Raw genomic sequence first — 21,236 nt, forward strand, 5'->3', positions numbered from 1 at the left:
ACAGATTTGCATTCGCTTTAGATAGATCAGAAACATCGTTTTTTTCACTGCATTTCTCGAGAAACATTTTCAAAATTTAGAAATGGTAGAATTTATATAATTTTATAACTTTGGTAGACTAATTTTTTGTCTTTTGCGCACATATACAATAATCCTTTACTCATACACACACACAGACACACACACCCATATACACTGCTACAATACAATTAGCAACGTTCCCTTTGGTTGCCAGAATTTGTTGCCTACTTTGTTGGGCTCGAAATTCGGCTAAATAATACCTTTTTTTTGCTCAGTTTACTTTGCTTTGACCAACCACACGAAAAGAACAACAAACAACAACAAACAGCAACAATAGAAACCACCACACTGAGAATCAATCAACAATCGTAATTCAATTTTTTTTCTGTACATTTTATTATTTTTTTTTTGAGTTTCGTACGAAGAGAAAACATTAAAAACTTTGGCTTAACATTTCGCGCAGAGTGAAATATTTGCTAGTTTTTAAGCAAAATTTTTGTGTTATTATGTTTATGTATCCTGATTGCTATGAATACGAATAACTGTTTGATAACATGGTCACAATGTCGCTGCGCCGCTTTTGGTACAACAACAACGACAAACAAACAAACAAACAAGCAAACAAACAAAATGGCATTTCCCTTCGCATAGAGACTTTCTACAATTTTCAACCAGATGTGGCCCAGAGCCAGTGTATAGCGAAAACAAAAACAAAAACAAAAACAAAAACAAAAACAAAACAATACAAATCGATCTCAAAATTATAACAATAACAAATTATATTATAAAACAAAACAAACAAACTAGTACACCAGCGTTTTGGGGGGCTCTGGCCAAACTATATATATATATGTATATAGAGATATATATATATACGTACATAAATACATATATATGTACAGACATATATGAAGCGATTGTTTTGGCGGCCGTGCGCATTCTGGGATCGGTTTAGACATCGGTCTGTGTTAGTTTTAACCGCAGACGAAAGACAACAACAAAACGCGTACATTATAAATTAATAAAATAATATTAACAAAAGAAACTACAAACATGAAAAATATCACAAAACGCACGCTAGGCAAAATTCAAAATTCTAAATTTTAAATTAAAACCAAAAAAAGAGCAAAACAAACAACACTTTTTGGCAAAAATAAACCAAAAAAAAAAAAAAGAAAAATCCCAAAAAACTAGCGGAAAGGAAACAAATGAAAACTTTGGATTAAACAATTTGGCTGTGATAGCATTAAACAAGAAGAAGAAAAACAACACCAACAACAACATGTAGATGTGAATATGTATTTATAACATAACCGATAAAAAAAAGAAAAAAAATTGAGAAGGAAATAAGTCTCAATAAAAATATTCGCTTTGCATTTTTTAAACGCTAACAAAAAAACAAAAAAATGAAAAATGTCGCCATTATAATTTTGTTGTTGGCTTTTTTTCTCGCATTGAGCGCAGTATTAGAGAAAAACAAGACAAAACACAGGAATAAAAAAATACAAAAAAAAAACAAAAAAAAGGAAACCCCAACAGGCATCAATTCGACATTGTGATGTTAAAAATATTTGAAAGAAACAAAAAGCAAATGAATAATAATAAAATACAATTTAAACATAAACATAATCAAATAATAATAATAATAATAATAATCATATAGTGGGAAGAAAGCAAACAAAATTTAAAATTTAGGAACAAAACAAAACCAAAATTGTGATTTTCGGCCTTTTAGAAACAAAATTAAAAAAAAAACAAAACAATTACTACTCATTAAATAATTATTAAACGTAACCAAAAAACCAAATTAATAAAAAAAAAATTAAAAGCAAAGCTACATAAGAATGAAAAACATATAAAAAGGGAAGCGCTAAACAATTTTGCTTCACACTTCATTGGCTGGGCAACGATATAAAAATCGACTATATAGCAAAGGGAATTCTTGCTTTTTTTATCATTATATTTAATGGCTGCCCAAATGCGCACAGGCGACAGCCGCGTCGAAAGTGAAATGAGTGAAACATTCCAAGCAAAGAACAAGTAGTAGAAGAGTAATTCAGAAAGGATTTGCCGCCAGTTGGTAAGGGCAGCGCAGCGCCAGCAAATTGTGACCACAAGAAATTAAACTTATTTTTTTTTTAGTTTTGCTTACGATAATTAAAATGATTATCTTAATTATTATTATTTTGACTGCACACTGACAACCAACAATGTTATATGCTCTGTGTCTCTATGAAACAAAAACAATTTATTATAATTACTGAATTATCAATCTATATTTTTTTTTTTTGAATATCTATAATTTAATATTTAAGCAAATGTTATTATTATGATTATTACACTTATTGTACCAACTTATATGAAATTTATTTAGCTTTAGCGCAAAAACAGCAAACACAATATTTTAAAGAAGATGAAGAAAAAGAAAACATGGCAACAACTTTTATGTTTCTTTTACATTTATTCTATTTCTAAATGTATCCAAATCAATATTATGCATACTTATATGTTAAATTCAAGTTCTGTTTATCTGCGCTTATTTAATACACATACTATAACAACAACAACAACAACAGCAAGAACAACAACAACAACAACAACACACAATGAATTTGTAAGCTATATGAGAAAAAACGCAAGAAACTTTTTTATTATCAAAATAAAATTACATCTAACAACGACAGGCAAAATTATTGTGACCACACCGCAGAAAACCAAAATGATACAAAAAACAAAAAAAAGAAACACAAAAAATAAAAACAAAAATTTAAAAAAAAAAAAACAAAACAAAAAAGTTCAAGTAAAACAAATTTAAATGACGTTTTTGGGTTAATAATATTTCGTTTGGTTCATTTTTCGCATATCATTTAAATTCATTGTGTTACATTTTGATTACATCATTGATTTCATACATACATACATTTAAATACATACGCATTGTTCTTTATATATTTTTTATATAATTTCATTTAAAAAACAACACATATATATATATTTATATATGTATTTCTTAATTTCTGTAAGTTTAGCGCCTAAGTTTGTATCAGTTTTTGTAGCCTTTAAGTTGTGATCAAAAAGTTCCTTACTTTGGTTCCCCGCGCGCGCGCCCCATGCCCCGCACCGTGGGCCTTATATTCAATGTTTTGTTTACTTGTTTATTTCAAGACGCCATTCGAAAACATTTCAACAAGTTCCTTGACAAAAGCAACAACAAAATAAAAAAAAAACAAAGACAAAAAAAAAAACAAAAAATCGAAAAATCGAAAAAAATAGCGAAATATACAATTACAAACTATAAATTTACAAAATAGAAACACACACACAACACACAACACACACACACACACATACCACGAAGCTGCAGCCACAACAAAAAACTACAGTTATTCAGTTGATTTAATTGTCGTTTATGTTTGTTTGCTTGTTTTTTTTTAATTTATTATTTCTTTCTCGTATTTGATTTGCTTGTTTTATAATTACGTTTTTTTCCTTTTCGATGTTGCCAGGTTTGATGTAGACACTTTATATATCTATGTATCTATGCGAAGTCGGTTCGGCTCGGCTTCAATTAGTACTTGCTAATACAAATTTTTAGTCAAAATTTTATCGAAAACACTTTTTAGGCAAAACAAAAACAAAATAAAAACGTAGAGCGCTTTAAAAACAAAAACAAAAACAAAAAACAAAAAACCAAAAAAACAAAAAAACGAAAAACAAAAAAACCAAAACTATTTAAATGAGAATTAAATACAATGACTTTTCATCAATTGTTTGGAATATTTAAGGCGCATAGTTCACACTATAACGCACCAATAACAAGAAAATGAAAAACTTAAAACAAATCGAAAAAGAAAATGGAAAATAGGAAGTAAGAAGAAGAAGAAGAGTGCACGCGTCGACTATTTTCAACAAAATTAGACACAAATTAGATATACAAACACATACATAGCTCTGTATGTATGGCTGGTATATGAGTTTGTACGTAAATCTAAGTTTTGTGGCACAGTGTGGAGTGGAGAATAAGGAGCAGAAGGCAGAAGGCAGAAGGCAGAAGGCAGAAGTTGCAAGTCAGCTTCAGTTTGGTTTGAGTGCTTATCAGTTTCCTTAGTTATCAGCTTATCAGCACAGGCAGCACAAGCAGTAGAGGCAATACTACAACAACAACAACAACAAAAACAAAACTACAACTTAATATAGAAAATACAAAAAACACTCGCTACACACACACACATAGCCTCACACACACACACACACACACACTTACATACACTGCAAATGGAGGAAATAAAAATGAAGAATATCATTAGGCGTACTGCAAAAATGCATTTTAAAGGAAACAGGAATTTAAAAGATATATATACAGAAGTAGTTATATATATATATAAATATATATATACATATATATATATATATATATACATATACAATACATACAATAATAATATATTTCGAGTAGCCAGAAGTAAGCAAAGCAAGTTATTTATATATGAATCTATATATAAAACAAAATGCATACACACACCCACACACACACACACACACACACACACACACATACAAACATATGATATGTATGTACTACTATACAGCATATATAGCAAATCGAAGCTAAGCATGCTAATTATACATTTGTACAGCAAAGTGGTAGAATCAAATTCTAGTGAGATCGACCTGACAACAAGCACACACACACACAGACACACACACACACACATGTATACCCAAACTCGTTTCACAAATAAACTGAATTCGAAAAGTGACGTAGACGTTGACGTAAATGTAACGTTACGTTACGTTACGTAACGTAACGAAGCCCGATTGGGAATTGGAAAGAAACAATTACGCTAGATTTGCATACAAGTCGAATTTATATAAATAAATGCATCAATACATGCACACACACACACACACACATGCATACATACATACAAATATACATACATACATACATACATACATATAACTAGCCCATACAATCTATTCGTAATGCTTACATTACGAACTTAATTATTTGTTTCGAGTTCGCAACAACAAAAAAAAAACAAGAAACAAAAACAATACCAAAATTGAGAACATTTTTGTCAACAACTTGATGATATCTAAACCAAAAGCTTTGGCACACAACAATTAACTTTTTCGAATAATCAAAACCAAAAACAACAAACAAAACAAAACAAAGAATGAAAAGAAAATTAAGAAAAAAACGACGAAAATTACTAAAAGAAAGAAAACGAGATATAATACGAAATTCAAAATAAAAAACAAACCCAAAATCAAATTCAAAAAACCAACTTCAACACTCAAAAACCAAAATACAAGTTTCGGATAAAAAAAAAAGCAAGTTTAACAAAAAAAACAACAGCAACAACAACAACATTTCTAAACTACTTTCGGCATACAATTTTAGCGTACAATTTTATTTTTGGTTTCATTTTCAACAGCAGAACAACAACAAAAACAATTCGTACACACACAAACATAAATACTAAATACAGAGAAAAAAAATAAGAAGTTTAACATTTTACTGAAAAGCAACAAATGTTAAATGTTTTTATTCAGTTTTTGTTTGTTTGTTTTTTTTTTTTTGTAAATTTCTTTTGAGTTTTTGTCTAGCAGAAAAGTGCTCAGGGTAAACACAGATTCTTCCAATACAATATAACAATATAACTAAACAGCAACAGCAACAGTAACAACAAGAACAGCAACAACAACAAGCAATATTTATATATATGCATATATACATACATATATCTATATACATAAAGACACATATACACACATATACAACAACTACAAGAACAATAACAACAGCAACAACAACAAGAACAACCAACAAGCAACAATAGTACCAATATTAACAACAAATACCGTAACAAAGCGTTCCAAACCCTTTGTAAAGTAAAATAGTTAAAAAATACAACAAAAACCAAACAAAACAACAAAAAAACAATAATAATAAAAGATGGCTGCAAAATGCTTTTAAAATGCATACTTACATATGTATATTAATAACTATTTTTTTAAATTAATGCATATTTTTTTACCGTACCAAAAACAACAAGAAGAAGAAGAAGAACAACAACAACAAATCAACTATATAATTCAATTATACAAACTAAATAAACAACAATTATCAATTAATAACGAAACACGTAATTATATAATGTATCTAACTTATATACACAATCATATCATAACAATGACATAAAGAGAGATAATATAAAAAGGGGAAAAAAATATGGAATACCTAAACACATCAAAGGAAAGACTATAAATGACCCAGAAGTGAACTCTTAAGTACTTGATACCTTATTAATTATAGAATTACCATTACAATTACAAGTACAAGTACAAATACAAGTACAAGTACAAATACAAGTTACAAATTGCAATTACAGTTACAAAATACAATTACAACGTATGTGATTTCGTTTGATTAATGCAAGTTTGTTTCATTATTGCCGCGAGAACGAGAACGAGAACAAACACAAAAGCAAGCAAACAAAAATAGTTCAAAACGAAACCCAAATATGATAATAGTGCTCCCTTAATTACATATACATATACATATAAATGAGCCGTTAACAATACTTATCTCTTGGTTTTTACCAACATAAATGAATCCCAACCAAATGCCTTCTTTACAGTCGTAGCGTGTAATTTAATCAAATCAAATCAAATCCAGTTAATTAATTAATTTTTTTTCAATTTATTTTATTTTTCTTTTTGCTCATGACAATGTGCGACAGTTAAACTGATGTTCAGTGCAGTTCAGTGAACTAGTTCCAACAGTTAAACTGCCCATAGTTCAATTTTGTAAGACAATAAACTGAAATACAACTTACTGCAGGGAATTGAGTAGAAATTCGAATGCGCATATCAATTGATCCAATAACAGATTACATTACATATTACATAGTACATATTCCATATTACATAGTACATATTACATAGTACATATTACATATTACATTACATACATAAATAAATAGTTCAAATAAACCAGCTCAACAGCTAGCTTGCAAAGCCAATCAACGGAACTAGTTCGCAGCAACTAGTTGCAAACACTGCACTGAGAGACAAACAACTGTAGCACCGAAGTGATTCAAAATAAACTTAACTAATATTTTCGGCATGCCGAACTTTAGATACCCTTGCGGCAGATTTCTTATTTCAAGATCGCTCCCATCTCACTCCAATTTCAACCAATTATCGCAACCAAAATTCAAATTGAGAGCCTGCAAGGGTATCATCAATATTATCGTAATACAACCAAACAACAAACAACAAACAAAAGAAAACAAAATAGTAACACAAATGTACCCTGTTGACAGAATGCCTTCATCTACACATTCACATACATAATCACCTACAATACAAATAATTTAAGACTTACAAACATATGTGAAACATTACATAGAACCTTGACCGATAAATAATAGCCACAATTGCATACATGCGCGTCGATCGATTTATATCGATGCACAATCGATGATAAATGTGGATTCATTTGTTTTGTCCCCGTATCTAGATACTTACACACACTCATACATACAAACAGACGTACCTATTTCTGTTTGTTTTTCTATTTTGTTCATTTCATTTCCAGTTTAACTAATTATTAAAGTAAAGTAAAGTAAAGTAATTGAGGTAGCATTGAAGCGAAATGTGGAGATTTACTTGTTTAAAAATATGCCTTTTTGTGTTCGTTTTTCGTTACTTTTGTATAAGCGAAACTTGTAGGAAACTCAGCTAACTGATAAACTGATAAACTGATAAGAACCGTTAACAGCCTGTGAGCAGCGATGCAAATCAGCAAAACCGATAACAGATAACCGATAACCGATAACAAAGCATCAGATAACCGATAACATGTAACAGATAACAGATAAATAGATCAACATTTAAAGCAGCTAACCAACTATAAAGTGAAACACAATAAATCCGACATTGGTTTCATCGGCGTATATAACAAACGATACAATAATGAACAACCCTATAACTAACTAAATATGTTTGAGTGCCAAGCTAATAATTCGAAATAACTGTATATAAACCCAATAAATAGTACCAAACACACACTAAACTTAAACAGAAATCGTATTTTTTTTCTGTTCTCGTTAAATCAGTACAATATTGGAATTAGTTCCAATTTGCGAGCTAATTAAATTGGTTATCTTCAATGTGAACTATATCACTCCGTAAGCCACACACACAAACACACACACACACACACACACATACATAATATATATATAGAACTGTATATAGCAGACTTGTAAACTTGAGGAAATCTATAGAAAATTGTAAGGAATTTGTTTTCGTTTGTCAATAATGCAAACATGCTGAAAATTGAAGCCATTTTGGTAAATATATACACACACATAATCTATATACATATACATATAGCTCCGATATGGAATGCATGTAAATACAAACAAATATACTTAAATATACTTAGTTAGCATGGTGTCTAGGATCCATTATTTGATGCTGGAAGACATTTCAACTTCAACTGTAAAACTGTAAACGAATTACTTACCAAACACGAGCAAAACTGACAGCATAGAACCAATTTTTGAATGCCTACATACGAGTAACTATATACATACATATATACACACATACACACATCCACCCATACATACATACACACATACATCCATACATACATCCATACATACATAGTACATAAGAACTTTTTATACACTAAACTGAGTTACATCGTATACAAATACAATTAAACAACACAGATGCAAATGCTGATACAGATACAGATGCAGATACAGATTGATGAGATACAGATACAGATACAGATACAGCTGGAGGCACACATACTTACATGGTCTGTACGTATTTACAAGTAGACAGCAGGACATTCGAGAAAAAAAAAGCTGGGCAGGTATGTGACGTTTTTGGCATTCTGCTCAACTCCAACAGACGCGGAAAAGCATCGGTGTATATATATGCCTAGGAAACCCTCTCATATATATATATATAGAGACATGTACACACGTTTAGGGTGGTGAAAATTGAGTTGATAATATACTTAAATACTTAAATGACAAGCAACAAATAAGGGTTGTAAGCTTATTTTGAGAGAAAGTAAACGATTGCCACCTTTTTTGGTAATGAATAACAAAAAAAAACGTAATCCATAAGACAAGCAAAGAGAAAAAGTAAATGAAAAAAAAACAACACTGTAGTGCCTACTCCCCTTTAAAAAACAAGAATCTACATATATATATATATATCTAAATATATATAAATTATATATATGCATATATATATATATATGTGTGTATATATATATAAAAATATACAATACATATTATACATACTAAAGTAATATTTTATAAAAAGCATAAGCAGATATAAAAAACACCAACAATATGGTAAAGCCAAACAAAAAAACAACAAAAAAAACAAAGAAAAGACAAATAGAAGTCAACAGAATTGCAGTTTTTTTTAATAGTTATTTTTTTAGTGAGCATTGAATCACATATATAAATATATATATATATATATATATATATATTTATATATATATATTTAAATATATATACATACTATATACATAGACACTCACACACAAGCATTTGTATGCCGATGGAAGTGAGGTTTGTAAGCAAACTCAACACACGGCAAACAAAATATAATTATTAAGAAACAAACGACAAGAGAAAGAGAGAAATATAAGAAGAAGAACTAGCATTAGCTATATTTCAATCTTACAACCAAATCAACAACAACAACAAGAACAACAACAAAAGTAGGTACACAAGAACAACAACAACAACAACAAAAACACAAACAAACAACAAAGTAGTTTTGCATATCCACACAAAATATTTAAAACAAAACAAAAACAAAAGAAAAGAATAACTGAAGAAAAAAAACCAAACAAAATTACAAAATTATTTAGAAATATATTAGTTTATAGAGCGCAAATATTTTCACAGCCACAACAATACAACAACAACAAATACATATTAAAACCAAAAAAAAAAAAGAAAAGAAAAGAAAAGAAAACAAAGAAAATACTAAAATCTAACAAAAAATACTTTATATACAATTTAAGAGACATCATGAAAAGCGAACAAACTTTATGCACAAACAAAAACAAAAAAAGCAATTTTTTAACCTTCCCAAAACCAAAATGAAAAAGACAAAACAAAAACAAACAAAAAAAACAAGAAATAACAACTATTCAGAAAGGAGAAAACAAATTTTGTGGTTGCTTAGTTCAATTTCAGTGCAAATGTTTTTATTTATGCTTGGCAGTCAGTCATACACACACTCACACACTCACACACACACACACACACACACACACAATGATATATAACAATAGTTTTTAGTTTAATTTTTATACATATAAATATGTTAACAAATTTAAAATATGTTTTCTAAAAACATTGATTAAGATTCATTTCCATTGCGCTTAAATTTAATTTAGCAAATTTTGCCGCATCCAAAAAACGAGTAAAAATAAATATAATAAAATAAAATTAAAGCAAATATTTACACAACAGACAACCGACAACCGACAACCGACAGTTGAGGATTACATTCACTAATACATTATAATAATAAATAAATACATAGCGAAATAATAGTTTTAGTTAACTACGGTTGAAATTTTACGTTTCCTATGAGGCTCATCTTAATTTTTGTTTATTCCAATTTAATTTTTTTCAATATATACATATACATTATATATATATTTATATATATTTTTTTTAATCTTTAACGTTAAGCAATTAAACATCGTACGAATCAAATAAATCACCACACACACACACACACACACACACACAGAGACACACACACACACATACTTACATAGTATATTGACTTTTGAGGCAGCTCAAGCAGCTCATCAAAATAATTGTTTGGCAGTTTGCAAAAGGCGCACAAACCACCTGGCTTTGTGCGCTTGAGGTGAAGATAAGTGTTTTTTTTTTTATCAAGTAGATACATAAGTAGAGTATCAAGAGGCTGCTTAGGATTGCCAGTTGCTTTGAGTTGAGCTTTGATATGGAAATGGAGAGCAAAACGACGAATTGTTTTCCCCCAGCTGTTGAAGAGGTGGCAACCAAAAACCAACAAAACAAGCAAAATCAAAACAACAACAACAAAAATAGCTGCAATACGTTATAATTACGTCAATATGTTCCTAACAATATAGACATACATGCATATTTATAAATTATGATTAACTAACTATAAAGAGACAGGAAGAGCAACAATTTAAAATACAACAATTATTTTAACATAAGCAGATACACACTCACACACACACACACACACACACACACACACAACAGCAGCAGCAGCAGCGGCGACACTACTTGACACAACAGAAACAGAAACAGAAACAAAAAAAAAACAAAACAAAAATAAACAATTAACAAAAGAAAACATTTATAAAAAAGCTTAAAAAAACACACACACACATTATTTAAGAGGCGCGTGACTAAATTCATTTTCATAATTTCTTAAGTTAAGTTAAGTTGTGTTTGTCTTAATGATAACGTATACATATACACATATACATACATATACATATACATACAAGCATAGGCATTATTGATATTATTTTGTAAGCGTTCAACAGGCAACAAAAACACCCATAAAATACTAAAAACTTATTTATTTAGCTGACAGCAAGTTGAAAAACATACACTTTTTGAAATACATATAAATGAAGAGTACTTAAAATATTAACTGCAATTTAAGTTCCATTTCATAGTTTATCTAAGCTAAATAATCATATATATATATATACATATATATATATATATTTATTTATATATGTATATATATATATATACGTATATATACATATATATTTAAAGTTCATAATTTTTTTCGCAAATAAATTGATAAAATGAAACCGATCATTAAATTAACGCATGTTTCACTCATTTCTTACACTCACATTCACACTCACACTCAAACACATCATTAGCATTCGCTTCCTGGCAGCTTTTTGGTTGTTTTCTTTTTTTGAGAGCATCTCGGAGATGATTGAGCAATTAACTCGTCAGTTTTACTCGCTGAAATTGATTTCTCCGCCATTTCGCTGGGCGAAATTGCACCGAAAGCGAATTGTGAATGTTTGAGCTTTCTCAGACAATTTCATTCTATATTTCTAATATATTTGTTAGATTTGTATAACAATTATATCTGGTTAAAATGCCAGCTAAAAAGAGCTTGAGCTTGATTTAAATAATAAATATGAGCAAATATAAATGCAATTCTCAGTTTATGATGAGAGCAGGCGAACAACCAACCAACCAACACACACACACACACACAGAAGTCGAAGGTTAAAAAGTCTATATATATATACATATACATATATACCTACATACCTATATATATATATATAGATATATATTTTTTTCGTAGTCGAAACAAGTCGAATGTAAAACGTAAACCTAAAAACCAACTAAAAGCACTGAGCAACATTTATAGCCAACTCATTTTCGAGTTGTCCAATGCTGAATAATGGAAACAAGTCAAGTACTCGTAATGAATTAATAATAATGAATAATGAATAACGAATAACGAATAAATAAAAAAGAGCAGCTTATATCAGGCACCAACAAATAGACGCAAAACAAGCAACAACAAATATTTTAGATGAACATCTCAATAACTCACATACCTATACAGACACACACACACACACACACGCAAACACAAACAAAGTGGTAAATTAAACATATTTTAGGCGAAACCCCAAAGGCAAACAAAATTTATATAAAATTATTAAATAAAAAGCTAAAAAGTTTATAAACAAAATATTTAAGCAAAGCAAGGCATATCATAGTTTATAAAAAAAAAAACCAAAAACAAAAAAAACAATACGAAGAAACCCAAAATACACACACAGATCAGAAACACACACCTTACAAACACACACACACACCACACCACACACACAGTTAACAGAATGCTCCCAGAAGCAAAAATTGGTTTGTGAATCCTTAAAATTCCATAGTACACCACAAATGAGGCAAAGGCTATCCAAGAGTTACTTAGGATCAGAAATGAAACACACACACTAAACCAAATTAACTTCAAGTATATTAAAAGAAGATGATGATGATGATGATGATGATGATGATGATGCAGATGAGGATGAAGATGAAGAGCAGGCTAGACAGCACTAAGTAAGAAGGCTAACCCAGGAGGACCTTCAGATTACACATACATGATATGATAGATGATATTATATATGATATCATATATGGTCATGCATATAGCCAGCTATCTATATAGACATGCATAGACACCGCAATTTATAGTTGATGAAAGTGTAGCCGTTTATAAAAGAAGAAACCAAAACAGAAACATTAACTAAAAAAAACAAAGAATATGAGCGAGATAAAAAATAACAATACAAAACAAACTAACAAATAAATAAACAAAAGCAAAGAAAGAAAGGGAAAGATAAATGAATGAAACACAACAGAACAACAACAGATGAACAACAAATAAAAATTAAAAAACAAAACAAAAAAACAACAAAAACCAAAACAAGATGAAAAAAGGAAAGTAAATTCTATATAAATAAAACTACTGAAAATAATGAGTACCTGTTTTTTATTGGGCACCACTGAGTATTTATTTAAGTCCATAATTTAATTTAATTGCAATTGCGTTACTAAATATGTTTAGATTTCAAATATGCAGTTCATATTTCGAATCTATAAAATTAAGCCAACAAATTTTACGTTAAGTTTTGTTGACGGCACTGAAATTTCACAACGAACTTAAATATTTTTAAATACCATTCCATCAATGAAACTATCATTTTAAGCTGCATAAAACGTTTTGCAGCCAGATATCTTAACTTAATAAGTAGGTTTAACCTACTTTTACATTTTTCAAGTGAAACACGCAAGAGTCTCCGACAGCCTGGCAACGCTTACGTAAGTACTTCCTGGCAAACCGACAGGGCAACGTCTGCAGCAGCAGCTAAGCAGCTACTAAGTTAGTAGTAGTGACTACATAATGTTCAATGTTTTGATTTGCTAATTTGCTTGTCGATATATATACATATCTATATATATATATAGAGTATAGAGTTAAGAGTATGTAAATAGCGCATTGCATGTTCAGATTGAGGCTTTACTTTGGCTATATTCGCTATAAGCTTTTTCATTTCTGACTCCTGGCCTTTTTGCTACACATACATACACACACACACACACACACACACGCACACACATACACATACACACAGCGAGCCCAAACACGCCCAACCCTCAAGTAGTCTACTCAGCAACATAGCAGCAATTGACTAGACCCTCCTCCCACCCCCAACCCCAACCAATTATAGTGTTAATAGTTTATTTAATGAAAATCTACATAACTACATATATACATATATATACCAATATATATATGCGTATGTGTACATATATATATAACTGATTTGTTTCGCAGCTGCTGCGCAACTTTGGCTCCCCGATGAGCGCAATGGCCGCCAGCCGATGCCCCACCCCCTTTGCGTTTCCATTTACGCCACTCGGTTTGAGCCTTTTCGACATTGATCCGTCCAGAATACTGAGCCTGCTGCACCACCAGACCTGGCTGGCCGAAGAAGCATTGCGGTAAGCATTCACATTCCCCACACAAATATAATATTTACACACATATCTGCGATCATTTCCAAGCACGAAGCACCATCAATATATCGATAGGAAAATCGATTAGTTCGATCGGATCCAGAGCGATCGAGAAGTGGCTACTTCGTACAGAATATATATATGATAAATTGATAGTCAGATTCTGATACTCTTTTGCTTGATAGAACTTTGAAGTAGCCGTGTAAATGCGTATACTTAATGCGTATACTTAATGCGTATACTTAATGCGTATACTTAATGCGTATACTTAATGCGTATACTTAATAGCAAATCAGGAGAACTTGGATGTTTCTTGTCCGATCTTGATGAAACTCAGCATGTTTTAATTAGAAACTTCTGCATTGAAATTGTGGCAGCTATGGCCATCGGAAATTGAATTGAATCGATATTCCAGAGAGTGAGGCAGTTATTGATCAAATAAAGCAAACTTGAACTGCGCCTGGTACTCGAGGACCTACATTCAAAATGATGACCCTGATTAAGAAGAAGCAACAAAGAATTACAAATGCGTTTCACAATTCGCAGATAGATTACCTGATCCTGATTAGCTTCCACACAGTGATGTTGAGACGCATATCAAAGTACTGGTCGCACTCAATACAGCTGCTCCCAACAGTTGCCATGTCCTTTACTTGATCCTCTGCGATATGCGCACATCTTAAAATGTGAGAGAGAAATTTGAATTGTTTGTCCTTCGATAAATGACCATAGATACGTTTGTAGATATGTTTAAACATCAACTAGATATAATTGTAATTGTAATTTGCGTTCCACACACACACACACACACAGCACTCGAGGATTGCTGAGCGCACCGAAGGATTTTCCCCACCGTTTTACCACGCTTAGCGATCTGCTTACCAAGGACTTTCAGCCAACTGGTGCCGGCTTTTCGGCCAAGTCATCGCAGTCCCAGGCGCAGTCCACAACGAACCGTTCCAGCGAAGTACAGTACAAACAACAACAACAACAAACAACACAGCAACCACCAACAGCACAACAACAACAGTCACAACAGCAGCAGCAACAACAACCGCAGCAGCAGCAGCAGCAGCAGCCACTTGCCGCCTTCAATCTGCGCTATGCCACGCCCACTACCAACTTTTTCCAACACTCGAAAGCTGGCAAAACGACAAATGCACCCTCGCCCCAGCAAATGGCGACTTCGTCAACAATTTCGGTCGGAGAATCGCAACTGGAGTCGCCTCAAGCGGAGGCGAAACGAAACAGTGCCAACGATAGCGATGATGTCAGCATTGTGGAGCTGGGCAGCGAACGGAGCGTCGTAACGCCCAACAGCAGTGCATTGCTGTACAAGGAATCCCTCGAACAGCTCCTCGCCCAGCAGCAGCAGCACCAACAGCAACAGCAACAGCAGCAGCAGCAGCGACGTCGCGCTGCCAGCAATAGCACTCCAGGCACGGGCAGTGGATCTGCAGCGGGTGGAGTTGGAACTGCAGCGGGTGGAGTTGGTGCTGGCGGTGTCATCGTCGATGCGAGCGGATTGCGGCAGTATACGAAGCTATTGTTGTCGGGCGCTGGGACGCCCGTCAGCTGCACGGACACATCGAGCAGCTGCAAGGAGAAGAGCTCCTCGTCGTCTACCTCGTCGACGCCGCCGCCGAGTAGTGCACTCCTTGCACAGCATCAGCAGCTCAGCCAAATGCTGAAGAGTCCATCGGACACATGCTCCTCGCTGTTCAGCGAACCGATCGAGGAGGAGACACGCTGCGTCGTCTGCAATGCCCATTTCCCGAACGTTTGGCTGCTCGAGCAGCATGCGGCACTGCAGCATCCGCACATTGGTCCCGGCGATGAGAAGCCCTTCATTTGTGAGCAGTGCGGCCAATCGTATCGCTATCGCAGCGCCTACGCCAAGCACAAGGAGCAGAATCATCGGGCCCGTCTCCCCGCCGACAAGCTCTTCACCTGCGACGTCTGCGGCATGCAGTTCCGCTATCTGAAGAGCTTCAAGAAGCATCGCCTCAACCATGCCCTCGAGCGTCTGCATGGCAAGAAGAGTATTGGCGTCGGCGTCGGCGTCGGCGTCGGTGTTGGCGTTGGTGTGGGCGTGGCAGCAGCACGACAACTGGCAAGTGGTGGAGCAACAGCAGCGGCGAGTGCGGCACAGCAGCTGGAGCAGGACGTGGTGACCAGCTCGCAGGAGCCAATGCTGGCCGACGAGGGCGAAGATCTGCGCATCAATGTGAAGCGCGAGAACGACGAGACAGCCAACCAGCACCAGCAGCAGCACCAGCACCAGCATCAGCATCAGCAGCTGCAGCTGCAGCAGGATGCGACCAGCGAGGAGCATGAGCAGGACAACACTATCGATTCAGCGGGCATCACAATGCTCTACAATGACAACAATTCATCGGCTTCGGCCTCCACCAGCGCCACGGAGCCGAACATTAGCAGCTCCGACGGCATACATAGTACAAACAAGCGGGTAAGTTCCACAAAACTGGATTTGTATTTCGATTATTTTGGATATATGTGTAAAGATTAACCGATTTTGGTTATTTATATTTCAGTCACGCCTGTTGAACAGCGCACACCACTTGGAAACGGATCCCTCCTATCATCATCAACAGCAACACCAGCATCAACATCAGCATCAACATCAGCATCCACATCAGCATCAACATCAGCACCATCACCAACAGTCGCAGTCGCAGCAGCAGCAGCAGCAGCAGCTGCCACCACATTTGGGGCACGTGTCACTGCCAATGGCCAGCGCCGCGGCAGGTTCGTCATCGTCAGCAGCGGCTGCGGCCGTTGTAGCTGCAGCTGCAGCCGGTTGCAATTCGAGCGCCACAGCGAGTGGAGCCGGCAGCACTGCCAACAGTGGCGGCATCAGTTCGCTCAGCTCGCTGACATCGCTGATCAATGCGGAGCGCATACCCAATGAGCAGTTCCTGGGCCTCAATCCGCAGGAGGCTTCTATACTCAATTTTTTGCGTGTCGATGCCGCTGAGCGACAGCGTGACAAGCGGTAAGTGCAACCAGTGCTTTCACTGGTTCAACGAACGAACTAGTTCACAATTCTTTCCTTACCAAACTTCAAATTTTCCGAGGAATCAAGTCAATAATTCCAGTTGCAGTTGCCACTTTCATGTCAAGCATTCAAATGATGATCTTCGAATTTCCACATTCCACATTGTAATCGACTTTTTAATGTATATATTTGAGTATATATATATATATCTTCTTGTTCATTTCATTGATTTTGAAGAGCTCATGCTTTGAGCTTAGAAATAATATCTGAATTCATGCCAAGTACAAATCGTATCCCATTAAAAATGGGGAGTGGCAAAAAAGTGGGCAACAGGCAGAAGGAAGCATTTGCAACCCCATAAAATATACATATTTTTGGGCAGCCAATACAATAAAGATCGATCTATCTATCTGCATCAGCCAACCGATGTCAGAGACTATAAATCATACAATAAATAATAATAAAAGACTCGCAATTCAACTGTGCAAATCAATCAAATCAGTCATTAAATGCAGGGCATCGCCTAGTCGAGCTTTCTAAATTGTTTCTTTCTTTTGTCGTTGTTGAAAATGTGAAGACAAACAAAAATTAATATACATTTTTGAATATGACTTGCAATTGCAGACCGGCAACTTCACGCTTCGCGTGCCCCTTTTGCGGCAAGTGTGTGCGCTCCAAGGAGAACCTCAAGCTGCACGTGCGTAAACACACCGGCGAACGTCCGTTCGTCTGTCTGTTTTGCGGCCGAGCTTTTGGTGGCAAGTCGGACTTGACGCGTCACCTGCGCATCCATACTGGGGAACGGCCCTACCACTGCGAGTCCTGCGGCAAGTGCTTCGCCCGTGCGGATTACCTGTCCAAGCATTTGACCACCCACATACACAACGCACCCCGCTGAGATGAGGCGCGTAGGAGGCGGCTCCTACGCAGATAAGCTAACAACCGCAGCAAAAGCATAGAGACAACACACACACACACACGCACACACACACACGCGCACACACACGCACACACACACACACACTACACAGACACCACAATATAAGATGAATATAAGCAAGATGAAAGAAGCACCACTCAAAAGAGAAAACACCCAAGAGGCATAAGTTACAGGAAAAACATGTGGAAATTTATGTATAGACCTATTTTTACTACCATTATTATTAGATTTACGCAATGAGAAAACAAGTGTCTAACATGCATATATTTATATATCATATATGTTTTTGTTTACTTTTTTTTTTAGTAGTCACAACGTTCGAATTTTATTAGATGTGAGCGAAAGAAACGAGGAGCGAGTAGCGAGAAGCGAGTAGCGAGAAGCGAGTAGCGAGAAGCGAGTAGCGAGAAGAAGATACTAGGAACGGTGCTGAGGTACAGATAAGCCAGGCACAGATATGCCATAGAGCAATGTGTGTGTGCAGGCTATAAATTGTATCTTATTTTATTGCTATTACTATTAATATTACAATTTTTTTTTTTTTTTTTTTTTGCATAACTTACAACGTGTAAAAATTAAAGATTGGCAACTATTAGCACGGGTATGAATGTGTTTAAGATTTGAAACTAAAGCATAAATATTGTAATTAGTAAAAGATTTTTTTTGTTCTTTGTGTATATTATATATCCAATTATTATATGGTTAAGTGAGGGTTTTTATTAAGAAGCATATGTGAGTACCAAGTACATATGGGGCCTAAAGAATTTTGTTAGGTTTTATTGAATTTCATTAGTTCTGGCAGCTGCAAGGCAACTTACTATAAACTACTACAACAAAATGCAATATAAAATAGTCTGTTTTTTTTTCTCTAATAATACAACAATCACCAAGTACCGTTATCTGCCGTTTACCTAATAGCGTAATACATAAATACTAATTATAAACAATAATTTTACACTTATTTAGTTAAACGAAAGCACAACAACAAATAAATACAAAAAACTATCGTACAAAAGCAGTCAAGAAGTAAACGAGTTAAACTCATAGCTGGGACAAAAGGACGAGACAAGTTGGCAGTTCCAAAGCAGAAGAAGAAGACGACGAAGAAGTTGTAGAAAAAAACAAATAGCGGATTCCAGCGAAAGCAGAAATAAAAATGGAACGCAGGACATTAAACATTGAACAGTAACAGTTACAATAATGCAAATTGGTTTTAGTTTTGTTAGCAACAATTATTTTGTTATTACAGCTAAATAATAATAATTATGAACACGCAGACATAGATAAAAGTACAGATACAGATACAGATACAGATGAAGATACAGATACAGATACAGATACAGATACAGATACAGATACAGATACAGATGGACAGGAGAAGGGAAAGGGAAATCAAAGTATCACAGAGGCAAGAGACAAATGTAAACTAAACTAAACTAAACAAAACAAAACTACTTACAATGTGTACTATATACATACATACATACATACATACATCCATACATACATACATACATAATATGTATATGGAAATAACTTGTTTAACTGTTTTAACCGTATGTGCTAGCTGAAAGCAAACAGACAACAAAAACAATACAGATGAGAAACTTATTATTATTTATACAAACAAACAAACAAACAAACAAACAAATAAACAAACAAACAAACAAACAAACGACATATAAATTAAAAGCAAAGCAGCAAAGCAAACAAAATGAGGCAAACCAATTTGTATGGAATGATGGGGTTAGGGGGAATTAGGAAAACTTGGGGGGTGGGGTGGGGGTTGGGGGTTGTGGGGGTTGAGGCAAGCTAGAATTACAAATAATATTTACTTATGTGCAACCACCGTCAATAGTTTAATTATTACAAACGACAGCAACAAATATACAAGAAATAGTAAAACAATATCTAATTACAATAGAAATACAAATAACAATTACGATTACAATTACAACTACAATTACAACTACAATTACAATTACAATTACAATTACAAATACAAAACATAAGCAAACGTTTTTTTACGAAACAACAAAACTACAACAACACAAACTAACTGTGATTCCAGCAACAACAAATAACAAGTAACAATTACTTACTTACAACTTACAAAGAATATAAAAATCAAAAACTAAAACGAAACAAAACGAAACAAAACAATAGCAAAGCTAATTACATTTAACAATAACAATAACAAACAACAACAATAGGCAAATTGAGGGGGCAAAGCTGCCCACAAATTTCGTATGTAGAGCGAAACACGTGCAATTTTTACAATATACTTGAAGACTAATTATTTGAATATTATGCCTAAATGCTGCTTCATTTATTGTTATTGCTCATTTCTCTAGAGATGCAAAAGGTTACCACCAAATAAATCACACAGACATAACATGCCACATGAGACAACAACAAAAAGAAAACAAGGAATACGAAAGAAACACACACAAAAGAAAACATAAACAAAAACAGCACAGATACAATAAATAACAAATAAAAAACAAACAAAATAAAAGGATACAAGTAACAAAACTTTGAACCAAGAACATCGAATTAATTGTAAATGTAGTTTCAACAACAAGCGGGAAAAACATCTGCGAGAAGTTAT

General features: G+C 33.9%; 1 protein-coding gene across 1 annotated transcript in view; it reads left to right on the plus strand.

Annotated features, from left to right (window-relative positions):
• The window catches only part of LOC6569413 (pneumococcal serine-rich repeat protein), a 93,361-nt gene extending 74,459 nt beyond the window's left edge, over window positions 1-18,902 (plus strand). Inside the window, exons 9-12 of the mRNA XM_043215969.1 lie at window positions 14,485-14,651; window positions 15,480-17,136; window positions 17,222-17,682; window positions 18,310-18,902. Coding sequence (XP_043071904.1) covers window positions 14,485-14,651; window positions 15,480-17,136; window positions 17,222-17,682; window positions 18,310-18,583 — 2,559 coding nt within the window. The 3' untranslated portion in view covers window positions 18,584-18,902. The remainder of the gene's footprint in view (window positions 1-14,484; window positions 14,652-15,479; window positions 17,137-17,221; window positions 17,683-18,309) is intronic.
• Window positions 18,903-21,236: the final 2,334 nt, after the last annotated feature.

Source organism: Drosophila grimshawi, unplaced genomic scaffold, assembly GCF_018153295.1.
Source record: "Drosophila grimshawi isolate 15287-2541.00 unplaced genomic scaffold, ASM1815329v1 contig_848, whole genome shotgun sequence".
NCBI lineage: Eukaryota > Metazoa > Arthropoda > Insecta > Diptera > Drosophilidae > Drosophila > Drosophila grimshawi.